Source organism: Pongo abelii, chromosome 3 (genome assembly GCF_028885655.2).
Source record: "Pongo abelii isolate AG06213 chromosome 3, NHGRI_mPonAbe1-v2.0_pri, whole genome shotgun sequence".
Classification (NCBI taxonomy): Eukaryota; Metazoa; Chordata; class Mammalia; order Primates; family Hominidae; genus Pongo; species Pongo abelii.
The window spans coordinates 12,353,425-12,367,663 of record NC_071988.2 but is presented as its reverse complement, the minus strand read 5'-3'; the positions used below and the strand labels follow the sequence as shown (position 1 = coordinate 12,367,663).

Sequence of the window (14,239 nt, the reverse complement as noted above, 5' to 3'; positions counted from 1 at the left end):
CTTGATGGGGATGGCATTGAATCTATAAATTACCTTGGGCAGTATGGCCATTTTTCATGATATTGATTCTTCCTATCCATGAGCATGGAATGTTCATCCATTTGTTTGTATCCTCTTTTATTTCCTTGAGCAGTGGTTTGTAGTTCTCCTTGAAGAGGTCCTTCACATCCCTTGTAAGTTGGATTCCCAGGCATTTTATTCTCTTTGTAGTAATTGTGAATGGGAGTTCACTCATGATTTGGCTGTTTTTGTCTTATTGGTGTATAAGAATGCTTGTGATTTTTGCACATTGATTTTGTATCCTGAGACTTTGCTGAAGTTGCTTATCAGCTTAAGCAGATTTTGGGCTGAGACGATGGGGTTTTCTAAATATACAATCATGTCATCTGCAAACAGGAACAATTTGACTTCCTCTTTTCCTAACTGAATACCCTGTATTTCTTTCTCTTGCCTGATTGCTCGGCCAGAACTTCTAACACTATGTTGAATAGGACTGGTGAGAAAGGAATCCTTGTCTTGTGCTGATTTTCAAAGGGAATGCTTCCAGTTTTTGCCCATTCGGTGTGATACTGGCTGTGGGTTTGTCATAAATAGCTCTTATTATTTTGAGATACATTCCATCAATAGCTAGTTTATTGAGAGTTTTTTAGCATGAAGGTTGTTGAATTTTGTCAAAGGCCTTTTCTGCATCTATTGAGATAATCATGTGGTTTTTGTCATTGGATCTGTTTATGTGAAGGTAGATTCAGAATTTTAATTTGTTGCTTCTGAATAAAAGCTGTAAACCTCAATGAAATAAAAACAAAACATGGTACTAAAATATCCATGCATGTAGTGATATATGTGTTCAATTTGCCTTCAAATAATCTGAGAGTGGTGGTATGGATAACATAGGATTGGTCATGACTTGACAATTGTTGAGGCTAAGTGGTGGGTACTTCAAGAGTCATTATACTATTTACTTTTGTATAAATTTGAAATCTTCCATTAAAGTATTTCAGAGTGGTGGATTATCAATAACTGTAGCTTTGGAAAGCTATGTTTTTTAAAATTGTGGTTAAAAAACTACAAAATTTACCATCTTAAGCATTTTAAGTGTACAGTTCAGTAGTGTTACTGTAGTCATATTGTTGCGAAACAAATCTTCAGAACTTTTTCATCTTGCAAATCTGGAATTCTATAGCCATTAAACAACAACTTCCCTTTTTCCTCTGCCTACATCCCCTGGTAACCACTATTCTACTTTCTGTCTCTGAATTTGACTACTTTAGTTACCTCATAAGAGTGGAATCTTATGATATTTGCATTTGGCCACTTGCTTATTTTACTTAACGTAATGCGCTCAAGGTTCATCCATGTTGTAGCATGTGACAAGATTTCCTTTCTTTTTAGGGCTGAATAATATTCCATTTTATATATACACTGCATTTTGTTTATCCAGTCATTCACCAGTGAACATTTGGATTACTTCCACCTCTTAGCTATTATGACCAGTGCTGTTGTAAACTGGGATGTGCAAATAGCAAATATCTCTTCAAGACCCTGCATTCAGTTCTTTGGGATATATACCCAGAAGTTGGATTACTGGATCATACAATTGTTCTATGTTTAACTTTCTCAGAAACCCCATACAGTTTTCTGTAGCAGTTGCACCACTTTACAGTCCCACCAACAAACATTAGTGTTCCAATTTCTCTACATCTTTTTCATCCTTGTTTTTTTAAATTTAGCCACCTTAATGGTGATATTTCTTTGTGGTTTTGATTTCCATTTCTCTGATGATATGTTATCTTTGAAGAAATATCTATTCGAGCCTTTTGCTTATTTGTAAATTGTGTTTTTTGTTGTTGTTGAGTTGTAGGTGTTCTTTATATATTCTAGATACTAACATTTTGTCAGATATATGATTTGCAAATATCTTCTCCCATTTTGTAGGTTGTCTCTTCACTCTGTTGATTATGTGCTTTGATGCACGAAAATTTTTAAGTTTGATGTGGCCCTGTTAGTCTGTTTTTTCTTTTGTTTCTCTGCATTCAGTGTCATGTCCAAGAAATCACCACCAAGTCCAATGACCTGAAGCTTTTCCCCTGTGTTTTCTTCCAGGAGTTTTACAGTTTTTGGTTTTTATGTTAAGGTCTTTATTTCATTTTGAGTTAATTTCTGTGTGTGGTGTAAGATAAAGGTCCAACTTCATTCTTTTATATGTGAAAATCCAGTTTTCTCAACATAATTTGTTGAAGAGATTGTCCTTTTCCCCATTGAGTTGTATTGGCCTCCTTATAGAAGATCATTTGGCCATATATGTGAGGTTTATTTCTGGGCTTTCTATTCTATTTGGAAGACTACATTTTAAACCAATAAAATGTTGCTCTTAATTAGCATTTCTTTTATGGTGTATCCAACTCTCCAAGTAAATCTTACTGTCTGAAAGCAGAGATGTTAGAATAACACCACGTTTGTTAAAAGATCTTACAAAATACTGAATGATAGTGATGGGTGAAAATTGACACTGGGAGTTCTTGGGTTATCAAGTTTATCATTTGACCTGGGGAAAGTCAGGGAGGAAAAAGGAGCAGATCCCTCAACAAGTTTTGCATTGTGTGGACAGTGTCTTTAGAAGCACATATACTTTGTCTGGCGTTCAAAAGTGGTGGTGCTACCTTTTCAGAATTGTATTTTCATTCCAGTCAAAAGTATCCACTCCATGCAAATAAAATTTTTTTAAAATTGAAGAATCAGTCGTGTTGAAAACATACATTTTTTTCTTTAATTCTTCACAGACAGCTATTTTCTTCAGATTTCATTGTTGAAGGAGAATCTAGCAAATACCAAAAGATGACTTGTTCAAGCCATCTGTACTTTTACCTAAATGTGTAGCAAACCTCCACACTGTATAATTACTTCTCATACTTCAGCATTGCTTTCCTTATATCTTCCAACAAAATGTGTTGACAATGAGGTATGGATTTTTGTTTTTGTACTATTTTCCATGTATCACTTGAGCCATTAAATGGCAACAGAAATAACATTTCTCCAATGGTACAAGTTTTGTTAATATTTTTCCCTAATATGTAAAAATGTAAAATAGGCTTCACAATTTATAATTAAATTTAATGTAATTTTATGACTATTTGATTACATGTGAGATGACCAGAATAGCAGAGACAATTATGATGCTTAGATTTTCATTGTCTTGCTAATCATGTTAACTTCCTATATTTTCTTTTAACTTTTAAGTTCGTGGATACATATGCAGGTTTGTTACATAGTTACACTTGTGTCGTGAGAGTTTGTTGTACAGATTTTTTCATCACCCAGGTATTACACCTAGTAACTATTAGTTCTTTTTCCTGATCCTCTGTCCCCTCCCACCCTCCATCCTCTTGTAGGCCACAGTGTCTGTTGTTCCCCTCTATGTGTCCATGTGTTCTCATCATTTTTCTCCTACTTATAAGTGAGAACATGTCATATTTGATTTTCTGTTCTTGCATTAGTTTGCTAAGGATAATGGTCTCCACCTCCATCCATGTTCCCACAAAGGACATGATCTCCTTTTTTATGGCTGTATAGTATTTTGTGGTGCATATGTACTGCATTTTCTTTATCCAGTCTATCAATGACAGGCATTTAGGTTGACTCCATGTCTTTGCTATTTTGAATAGTGCTGCAAGGAACATACACTTGCAAGCGTTTTTAAGATAGAATGATTTATATTCCTTTGGGTATATACCCAGTAATGGGGTTGCTGTGTTGAATAGTATCTTGTTTTAAGTACTTGAGGAATCACCACACTGTTTTCAACAGTGGTTGAAGTAATTTATACTTCCACCAACAGTATGTAAGCATTCCCTTTTGTCTGCAATCTTGCCAGCACCTGTTATTTTTTGGGTTTTTCCATTCTGACTAGTGTGTGATGGTATCTCATTGTGGTTTTGATTTGCATTTCTCTAATGATCAGTGATGTTGAGCTTTTTTTCATGTTAGTTGGATGCATGTATGTCTTCTTTTGAGAAGTGTCTGTTCAGGTCCTTGGCCCACTTTTTAATTGAGCTGTTATTTTTTCTTGTAAATTTGTTTAAATACCTTATAGATGTTTGATATTAGATCTTTGTCAGATGCATAGTTTGGAAACTTTTCTCCCATTCTGTAGGTTGTCTGTTTACTCTGTTGATCGTTTCTTTTGCTGTGAAGAAGTTCTTTAGTTTAATTAGGTACCATTTTTAAATTTTTGTTTTTGTTGCAGTTGCTTTTGGCATCCTCATCCTGAAATATCTGCCTGTTCCTATGTCCAGAATGGTTTTGCTTAAGTTGTCTTGCAGGGTTTTTTAAGTTCCTTGTGTATTCTTGATATTAATATTTTATCATAGTTTGTAAATATTTTCTCCCATTCTGCAGGTTATTTCTTCACTCTGTTGATTATTTCTTTTGCTCTGTAGAAGGTTTTTGTTTGATATAATTCTATTTGTCTATTTTTTGGTTTTGTTGTCTGTGCTTTTGAGGTCTCATCCATAAAAATGTTTGCCCAAACCAATGTCTGTAAGCATTTCCCCTGTTTTCTTCTAGGAATTTCACAGTTTCTGGTCTTAAATTTAAGCCTTTACTCCATTTTGAGTTGATTTTTGCTTATGGTGAAAGATAAGAGTCTATTTTTATTCTTTTGCATGTGGATGTCATCATGAGGTTAGCTGGTTATTATGCAGACTTTTCTGTGTGGTTGTTTTATAGTATCAGCGGTCTGTGTACTTAAGTGTGTTTTTGTAGTGGTTGATAGCGGTCTTTCCTTTCCATATTCACTGCTTCCTTTAGGAGCTCTTGTAAGCCAGGTCTGCTAAGAATTCCCTGAGCATTTGCTTGTCTGAAAAGGATCTTATATCTTTTTTGCTTAGTTTGGCCAGATATGAAATTCTGGGTTGGAATTTCTTTTCTTTAAGAACATTGAATATTAACCCCCAGTCTCTTCTGGTCTTTAGGGTTTCTGGTAAGAGGTCTGTTAGTCTTATGGGCTTCCCTTTGTATGTGACCTGACCTTTCTCTCTAGCTGCCTTTAACATTTTGCTTTTTATTTCAACCTTGGAGGATCTGATGATTATGTGTCTTGGGGATGATCTTCTTGTGAAGTCTCTTACTGGGGTTCTCTGCATTTCCTGAATTTGAATGTTGGCCTCTCTAGCTAGGTTGGGGAGATTCTCATGGATGGTATCTTGAAATATGTGTTCCAATTTGCTTCTAGTCTCCCCATCTGTTTCAGGGACACCAATGAGTTGTGGATTTGTTCTCTACGTAATCTCATATTTCTCAGAGATTTTGTTCGTTCCTTTTCATTCTTTTTCCTTTATTCTTGTCTGACTTATTTCAGGAAGCCAGTCTTCAGGCTCTGGGATGCTTTCCTAAGCTTGATCTCTTCTGCTATTAATAGTTGCAATTGCATTATGAAATTACTGTGCTGTGTTTTTCAGCTCTATCAGGTTGGCTACATTCTTTTCTGTACTGGCTATTTTGTCTGTCAGCTCCTGTATCATTTGGATCTTCCTTGGATTGGGTTTCAACATACTCCTGCATCTCAGTGACCTTTGTTTCTATCCATATTCTGAATTATATTTCTGTCATTTCAGCCAACTCAGTCCAGTTCAGAACCCTTGCAGGAGAAGTAGTGCCGTCATTTAGAGGAAAGAAGGTACTCTGGCTTTTTGAGTTGTCAGAGTTCTTATGTTCATTCTTTCTCGTATTTGTGGGCTTATGTTCTTTCAATCTTTGATTTTGCTGATCTTTGGACTTTTTTTTCTTTTATCCTATTTGATGACCTTGAGAGTTTCATTGTGGTATAAGGTGGGTTCAGTCAACTGGTTTCATTTCTGGAAGATTTTAGGGGGCCGAGCCTCAGCTCCCAGCTCCTGGACTGCATGCTGTAAATCTGGGGGACTTGTATCCAGCCCCAAATTTGTTCTCTGACTCCTCGAGGTTAGGAACCCACTGTGCTGATGGGACCTATGTATTCCTGGACCACTGGTCATTACACTTCAGTAGGTGGTACTAGCCAAAGTGTTTCGTAAGGCAGCAGCAGTGGGATTTGTCCTTGTTTGCATGTGCTAGCAGCGGCAGCAGCAGCAGCAGCACGGTGGGGTACACACTCATCAACTGCAGCAGGGTGCTAGCAGGTGCCTGCCTCCCTGCAGGCATTCACAGCAGCAGCAGAGGCAATACTGCTTTGAGGGCCCCTGCTGGCGACTGTGCTGGTGGTGGTGTTAGCATGGGGGTCGGGTGCTGGCAGGTGCAGGTCTGTGCCTGCCCTCTGTGCATGATCACTCAGGTGGGGTGGCTGCTCAGGGTAGGGAAGGTCCATTGTTCTCCCTTCCTAGTTTCACTCTTGCGGCAGTGTTGGTGCAGGGGTGGGACTCTGGAGGTGGTGGGGTTGGCAGGGTTCACTGGGGCGAGGGAGCAGACCGGCTGGTGCATGGCGGCAGGCACTACTTTCCACCAGTCAGGTGCAGTGCACCAGTGCAGGAGTATAATGTGGGCCCCCAGTACATCCAAGACTGCACTGCAAGCAAGTATGGCCAGGCTGGGACCTCAGGAGAGGCCAGCAGACCAAGGGATGCTGAGGTTGGACTAGCCCTGTGTGATAGGCAAGACTGCCCTGCATCATTCAGGTCCAACAGTTCCCCTAGGGCTAAAATCTCGTGTGGGAGCACAGGCACGCCTTACATGGCATCAGGCAAGATGGCGTGTGCAGGGGAACTGCCCTTTATAAAACCATGAGATCTCATGAGAACTTATTTACTATCATGAGAACAGCACAGGAAAAGCTGTCTCCATGATTCAGTTACCTTCCACCAGGTCCCTCCCATGACCTGTGAGGATTATGGGAGCTACATTTCCAGATGAGATTTGGATGAGGACACAGCCACCCAAGATGAGATTTGGGTGGGGACACAGCCAAACCATATCACTACCTGCCACAATACCTGGCTTATAACAGATGCTCAATAAATGTTTGTTGAATAAATCCTTTTTTTTTTTTTAATTGACCAATGGTACTACTAGTCTTTCCATGGTTATATTTGTTAGGAAAAAAACTTTTGTTTGAGTAGTAAATGATAGATGGAGATTTGGAAGGAAGGAGAGAGAAAGGGAAATAAAAAGCAATAAACCATTAGAAAAAAACAAATGTACACACACATTAAGTGACACAACTTTTATTTTTATTTATTTATTTTTTAATGAATGGCAATTTCAATGGGTGGTGATTTCAATGGGGATTTTTCCTCGCGACAAGATTTATTCTTACTCTTGTTGAATTAGAAAAGTTAGCTTCAATATTATGTTAAATTGGATATATAAATGTCGGTGCTAATAGCTTAGTATTTTAGTCTTCCACAAATTGATGCCTGTGGTATCTGGACATTCCTTGCCTGTTCTTGTAAATAAGGAGATAGTGATGTTTAAGGAATAGCACTGTGGCCAGAAAAGCAAAAAAACAAAACAAAACAAAAAGACCAGGCGCTGTGGCTCACGTCCGTAATTCTAGCGCTTTGGGAGGCCGAGGTGGGCGGATCATTTGAGGTCAGGAATTCAATACCAGCCTGGCCAAGATAGTGAAACCCCATCTCTACTAAAAATACAAAAAATTAGCCAGGCGTGGTGGCAGGTGCCTGTAATCCCAGCTACTCGGGAGGCTGAGGGAGGAGAATTGCTTGAACCTGGGAGGCAGAGGTTGCAGTGAGCCGAGATCATGCCGTTGCACTCCAGCCCGGGTGACAGTGCAAGACTCTGTCTCAAAAAAAAAAAAAAAAAAAAAAAAAAAATTCCATATTTTCCAAGGTAAGCAATATAAATGGGGCTCAGGAATACCCCATTAGATTAAAAAAAAATTCTCCTAGAGAGAGAACCCTTGAGCCTACAAACTAAAGACTTTCAATGTAATTTTAAATAAAGTCTTTTATGTAGTATGAGTGCATTTTTTAGTTGATAATCAATTGGCACTATTATGTAGGCTTACTAGATTTGCAAATTTACAAGTTTTTACAAGTCAGTTGGGTCTCTTCCTCAGGAAATCAGTTTAAGTTTTTTTTCCTATATTGACTCAAAGAGCCTAGTTGTCCTTAAATCCTGTGAGTATATTTGCCTTATAATTTGACGGCATTGAATAAACACCCTTATAGGGTCTGTAGTGTTGTAAAAAGAGAAACTGTTAAATAAAGGATCACCTTTGGAAAAATAGACTGTGCTGGATAAAACCAGTATTGGATATGAGTACTGTGCTTTGCTTTAAAGCACCTACAACTATTTAAGGAAATACATCCTTGCCCCTTACTCTCAAAATGGTTACTCTAGATGGAAAACAACTGAACTATGTCTTTGTGAAATTAAAGTATGTCTATAAATTAATGTAAACACACAATGTAATATTGATCTCTTAAGCAGAAAGTTATGTATTTGTGCTAACATTCGAGCTTATAGAGATTAGAGCTAATTATTAAAGTAATTATTAAAGTAATTAAACTGCTTCAAGCCAAATATGCTTGGGTAGGTACAACTTGCCTTCAATTAATCACCATGTTTAAATGTACTATATTAAGTAGACCTTTGTTGAGCATCATCAGTGTGCCTGAACTTATACAGATGATAATAATAATGATAGCTCACATTTGTTTTTAGCACTTACGTGCTGGTCATTGTGCATTATACATAGATTAATTATCAAATAACTCTCTACATAATAGGTATATTTATTATTCCCAGTTTATAGATGTGGAAACAGAGTCATAAAGAGGTTTAATAAATTGTCCAGGGTTGCACAGCTAATGTCGAAGCTGGAATATAATATTGGAAAGCAAGTCAAATTTAAACATGTTAAAAATGTTTTGATAGACTCTAATATTGAATTATTTTCTCTCTTTAACACCTTTCTAGTTGATTTGGAGCATATGCGAACAATAAAACCTGAAAAACACTTACGGTTTTGCCAGGAAAATGGTTTTAGTAGCCACTTTGTCTCAGCCAAGACAGGAGACTCTGTAAGTAAAATAATGAATACTGTATGTGATGTTTTACTTTTATTTACTAACATTCCTAGGAAGTATGCTTCCATTATTTAACTTTTGGAGCAAATTAATTCCTATTGAAAACATGAAATTCCTTAGATTAGATATAACATGTTTATTCTGGGTATACTACTTTTATAATTTATTTAACATAATTTTATAGTTATTTTTAAAAAGGGAATTAAAATGAATATAAACCACCCGTAATGTCAGTATCTGACCACTCATAACCTCATATGATTCCATCTAGTCTATTTTCCTGATGCTTACACTAGTGCTGCTGCCTGTGGCTAGGAGATGGCATTCACTGAGTGCTTACTTTATTATAGACATTGTACTACTCTGATTATCTCCATTTTATAGATGAGTCTTAGAGAAATTATGTAATGGGGTCCAGATTACATGGCTAATAAGTGGAGGAGAGAGGATTTGTGAAGGCAAATAGTGACACTCTGGGGCTCACAGTCTTAACCACAACCCTATATTTATTTTTAAAAATTAAGATTATAATATAGAAATAATTTTATATTTTACTTTTTACTTAACATTTTTATTGTTCCCATGTCATTTAATAATAGATTAAATAATTCATTTAATAAATGTTCAAAAATTTATTCAATCTTATTCTTATTGTGGAACATATAGGTTGTTAAGTTTTGAACGTAATGTTCTAATGTAAAATTTTGTCTGTAAGCTTTTGGAGTTTTAATTATTTTCTTTAGGTAGATTCCTTGAAAGGAGATTGAAACATTGCCAAATCACCACCAGAAAGACTAAATTCATGCTATCACCAGCATTGTATGATTGCCATAACTACATCCTTTTAACATTCAGGATTTATCTATGCATTTATTTTAAAATCTTCATCAAATTGGTAGGCCCCAAAAAAGAAAAAAGATACTTCACTATTTAAATTTTAATTTCTTTGATTATAATTGAGGTTGAAATTTTAAGTTTTATTAGTGATTCACTTTCTGCTTTTTACTTGTTATAATTTTCTATTGCATTTAGAAATTTTCTATGACCATTTTTATATTAGTGCTAATAGTCATGTATCATAATTTTTTGAAATAATCCTCACTGACCCCCATTTGACTATTTTTCCAGTTGACATTTTTCAACTAAAAGAAGTTTGAAATTTTTCTGTGGTTTAATATTTTTGATGTTTTTCTCTGTAATATCCTTTATAGTTTTACACCTAAAATAAACAATATGATGGGGGTTTATTCTTTCTTTTGGTAAGACCCATTAAAAAATTTGGCCTCCTGGAATCCTTTCCCCTCAGACAATGTGAACATGGGCACATACTCACCCATCCATGCCTTTTTAAAAAATGTAATGTCAATAATTGTAGATAAACTCATCCATGGATTCACTGGGCTTCTACCCTCACTTAATCTTCCCAGGGGTTTTTTTGCCATTTCAGAATTATTTTAACCTTGTAGTATTTTAGCTTGTTTTTAACCACTTAGTATTTTTTTGCCACTTAGTGTTTTTTGTTTGCTTATATTGAACCACTATTAAAAAACTTCATTTTTTTTAAGTGGTACTTTGAAATGGTTTGTTCTTATGAAATTACTTTAAGACTTGTAATCATTTCTAGCTCCAGGTAACTTTCTCATTGCTTGAGGAGATGAGCTCCTGGCTTACTATACTTTCTCTGATATTACCTATGTCATAATTCTTAGTGATTTCAGTATCCTTGTTTCTCCCCGACTCCACCTTAGTCACTCTTGCATACCACAGATCACGTCGTTACAAATTACTGTGGCTCTTCTATTATCTCAGTATCAGGCATCCTAATCACTAACCACCAACCATCTTCTGTTTCACACCTTTGAGTGTCCTAACACAAACATTCTCAATGCTAGCAAGACCTACTAGACATTGATCCTAACACCTTTGCAAAATCTTAACCTCTTTTCATGTCTTCATTTTTCTCTCTTCTGAACTTAAATCTCATGGCCAGTCCAAATCATTGCCATGCATATACGCTCAGTTCCCTTTTCCCTCTTTCACTTTGTCAGATCCGCTTGGCTAAACCTTAATTCTGGTTTAAACCAAGTCTCCACTTTTTCATGGGTGTACCCATGAACATGACCAGAGGAAAACACAGAGGCATGCTGGAGTTTTCACTTTAAGTTCACAATCACTAATCTCAAGTGGGCCCTTAATGCTGCTCAGTAATTATGCTCTATATCCCTAGTCTATCACCTCTTCCCCTCACCTAGGTGACTTTTTTTTGATACAGAGTTTCACTATGTCCTCCGGGCTGGAGTGCAGTGGTGCGATCTCAGCTCACTGCAGCCTCCACCTCCTGGGTTCAAGCAATTCTCTGCCTCAGCCTCCCGAATAGCTGGGATTACAGGCACCCACCACCACGCCTGGCTAATTTTTTGTATTTTTAGTAGAGATGGGGTTTCACCATCTTGGCCAGGCTGTTCTTGAACTGACCTCATGATCCACCCGCCTCAGTCTCCCAAAGTGTTGGGATTACAGGCGTGAGCCACTGCGCCAGGCCGATGACTATTTCATAGCTTCTCTTCTCTCTTCACATATTCAAACTATCCTCCTCTATTCTATCAGCTGATGACCTTGTTTCCTATTTTATAAAAATTTGAAACAAACAGAAGACAACTTCTACATACTGCTGCTACCAGGTCTAACATCATCCTACTTACCCCATCTGTTCTCATATCTTCTGTCTTCTCTGTGGTTACTATGGGATCTATTCTAGCTAGGGCCAACTTCTCCATTGTGTACTAGTCCCATTTATCTTTGCTGAATCAAGGATATTGCTTTAGCAGTTCTCTCTGTTTCATATGTATTATTTTGTTTCCATCTACTGGATTATTCTTTCAGCACAGAAAATATTATGACTTCTTTTATCTTAAAAACAAGAAAACTCTTGATGCCACATTTTTTCTGTAGCTGTTGCCTTATTTCCTTCCTTCACTTTTCAGTGGATGTTTTAAAGAATTGTCTCTAGTTCTTCTTTTGCCAATTTCTCTTCTAGTTCCAGCAGACTTTTGCCCTCAGTATTTTACCCAAACTGCTATTATTCAGGTCATCAATGGCCTCCTTTTTGCTGAATCCAATGGTCAGTACTCAGCCCTCATCTTATTTGATTAAGTAGCAACATAGATAATTGCTGATCACTCTTGTCTCTTTGAAATACTCTCTGCACTTAGCTTCCAGGATACAACGCCTCCTGGTTTTCTTCCTACTTCACTAACTACTCTGTCAGTTCCCTTGACTAATTTTCTTACCTCTCCAGCCAGCTAAGGTTGAGTCCTTTGATCATCTCTTTTTCTACACTTATTCCCATAATGGCTTTATTTAGTCTTCTGGCTTTGCTGAGACTTTTCCCTTGAACTGTAGACTCTTATATCCAACTGCCCGCTCAGCATCTCCACTTAGATGTCTAATAGGCTGCCCAATTTAACATGTTTAGAACTGAGCTCTTGATATTCCCTCCTCAAATCTCTCACAGTCTTCCTCACTTTAATAAATAGCAGGTCTACCAGTTGCTCAGGCCAAAAAAATTTTGGAGGCTTTCTTGACTCCTCTTTTTCTCTCACACCCCACATCTGTCACCAAATCCCCTTGGCTGTACTTTGAAAATATATCCAGAACCTGGTGACTGTTTCTTACTTTGTCCACTTCTACCACTTTGGTTCAGCCTCCATAATATTTTACATTAGTTTCTTTGCTGATTCTGTTTTTGTACACTTGGTTTCCTATAGTGAATGTTCAATACAAACAACCAGACTAATGCTGTTAAAATAAAAGTCACATTGGGCCACCCTCCCATGCCTTCCATTTCATTTGAAGTAAACGCCAAAGTCCTTCCTGTAGCCTACCAGATTCTACGTGCTTTGTACTCCCTTCATCTCTTTGCTCATCTTCTTTTATAACCACTCTTTCTCTCCACTCCACCACAGTACTTTTCCTATTGTTCCTTGAACATTGACCATCAATGAACTAAAATATGCTTCTTAGGGTACAAACGGCATAAGGCTATTAGGAATATGTATCCTTTTTTGTTAGAAATAAAAATTAATAAAGTTTTCATAAATATTCTATAAGCATGTGATGAATAGGGATAAGAATATGGTAGGACATTTATGAAGAAAAGATAAGTTATACTACAGTAAATGTCAGGATTGGAACTCTAGTAATTATAGCGGACCTGACATAAGTTAACTATGTGTGGAAAGGCTATTTATAGAAAAATATTTGTCTATTTTTGTTTAATCGTAATGGCATATATTTTTCCTTTGCTCTGAACTGATAAAATATAGTAAACAGTACCAAGTTGCTTTACTCAAGATACATGGAGAATTTGTTGGAATGATATGAAAGGCACAGAGAGTATTAAAGTGTTAGAAAGTAAGACCTTTTGAGATAGGCCAAAGGCGGCTAAAAGGACCAAGATAAAATTGACAGTGAAAAACTAGGTTGGTAAAGTATAGATTATTTTTATTTTCTTCAGGAATTACGGGAGTTTTTATACTAGTAAGTAGGATTGTTTTGTTGTTTTTTAAAGCAGTAGCTGTAATCATCATGTTAAATCTTTCATGTGTGTGTTTAGAGAAAATGATCAATTCATTGAATTGCATGGAGTTTTAAATTATGGCTTAATAATTTAAAAATTATCATATTTAAAATGTTGCTACATTTGACAAAGAAAGCTATTTTTGGAATCACCTGCTATATCATATTTTTGCAATTATTGCTGTTTATCATTTCTAAGAAAATTCTGTTTATTTGAAGATAACTTAAGCATGCCTCTTTTAAATCATTTAAACCCGTTTTTGTTATGTAGGTCTTCCTGTGCTTTCAGAAAGTTGCTGCTGAAATCCTTGGGATCAAATTAAACAAAGCAGAAATAGAACAGTCACAGGTGATTACCTTGAACTTTATATTTAAAAAATTAATGAATTTCTTACAAGGCATTAATTTTCACCCATAAATTCTTTCCCATTTATGCCTTCTGTGTATGTATCTCTAAAAGCTTTGGGAATAGATTGTATGTATGAATCAATGTTTATTGCAGAAGATGGAGAATGTTAACTTTTTGCCAAATTATGATACCCTTGAAACCTCATTTTGTCTCTTTTGTTGGGAAAAAGATACTAGTATAAAAAAATTTTTATTAGTGGTTAACTAATGAGTTAAGGTGCTGACCACATTGT

The 14,239-nt window shown here is 36.5% G+C and overlaps 1 protein-coding gene across 11 annotated transcripts in view; it reads left to right on the top strand.

The window, feature by feature from the left end:
- RAB28 (RAB28, member RAS oncogene family) overlaps positions 1-14,239 on the top strand; it is a 168,977-nt gene that overhangs the window by 96,929 nt on the left and 57,809 nt on the right. For all 11 annotated transcript variants that reach the window (XM_054553156.2, XM_054553158.2, XM_054553164.2 and 8 more), the window contains 2 exon segments: positions 8,911-9,014; positions 13,870-13,947. In XM_054553156.2, the coding sequence (XP_054409131.1) occupies positions 8,911-9,014; positions 13,870-13,947 (182 nt within the window).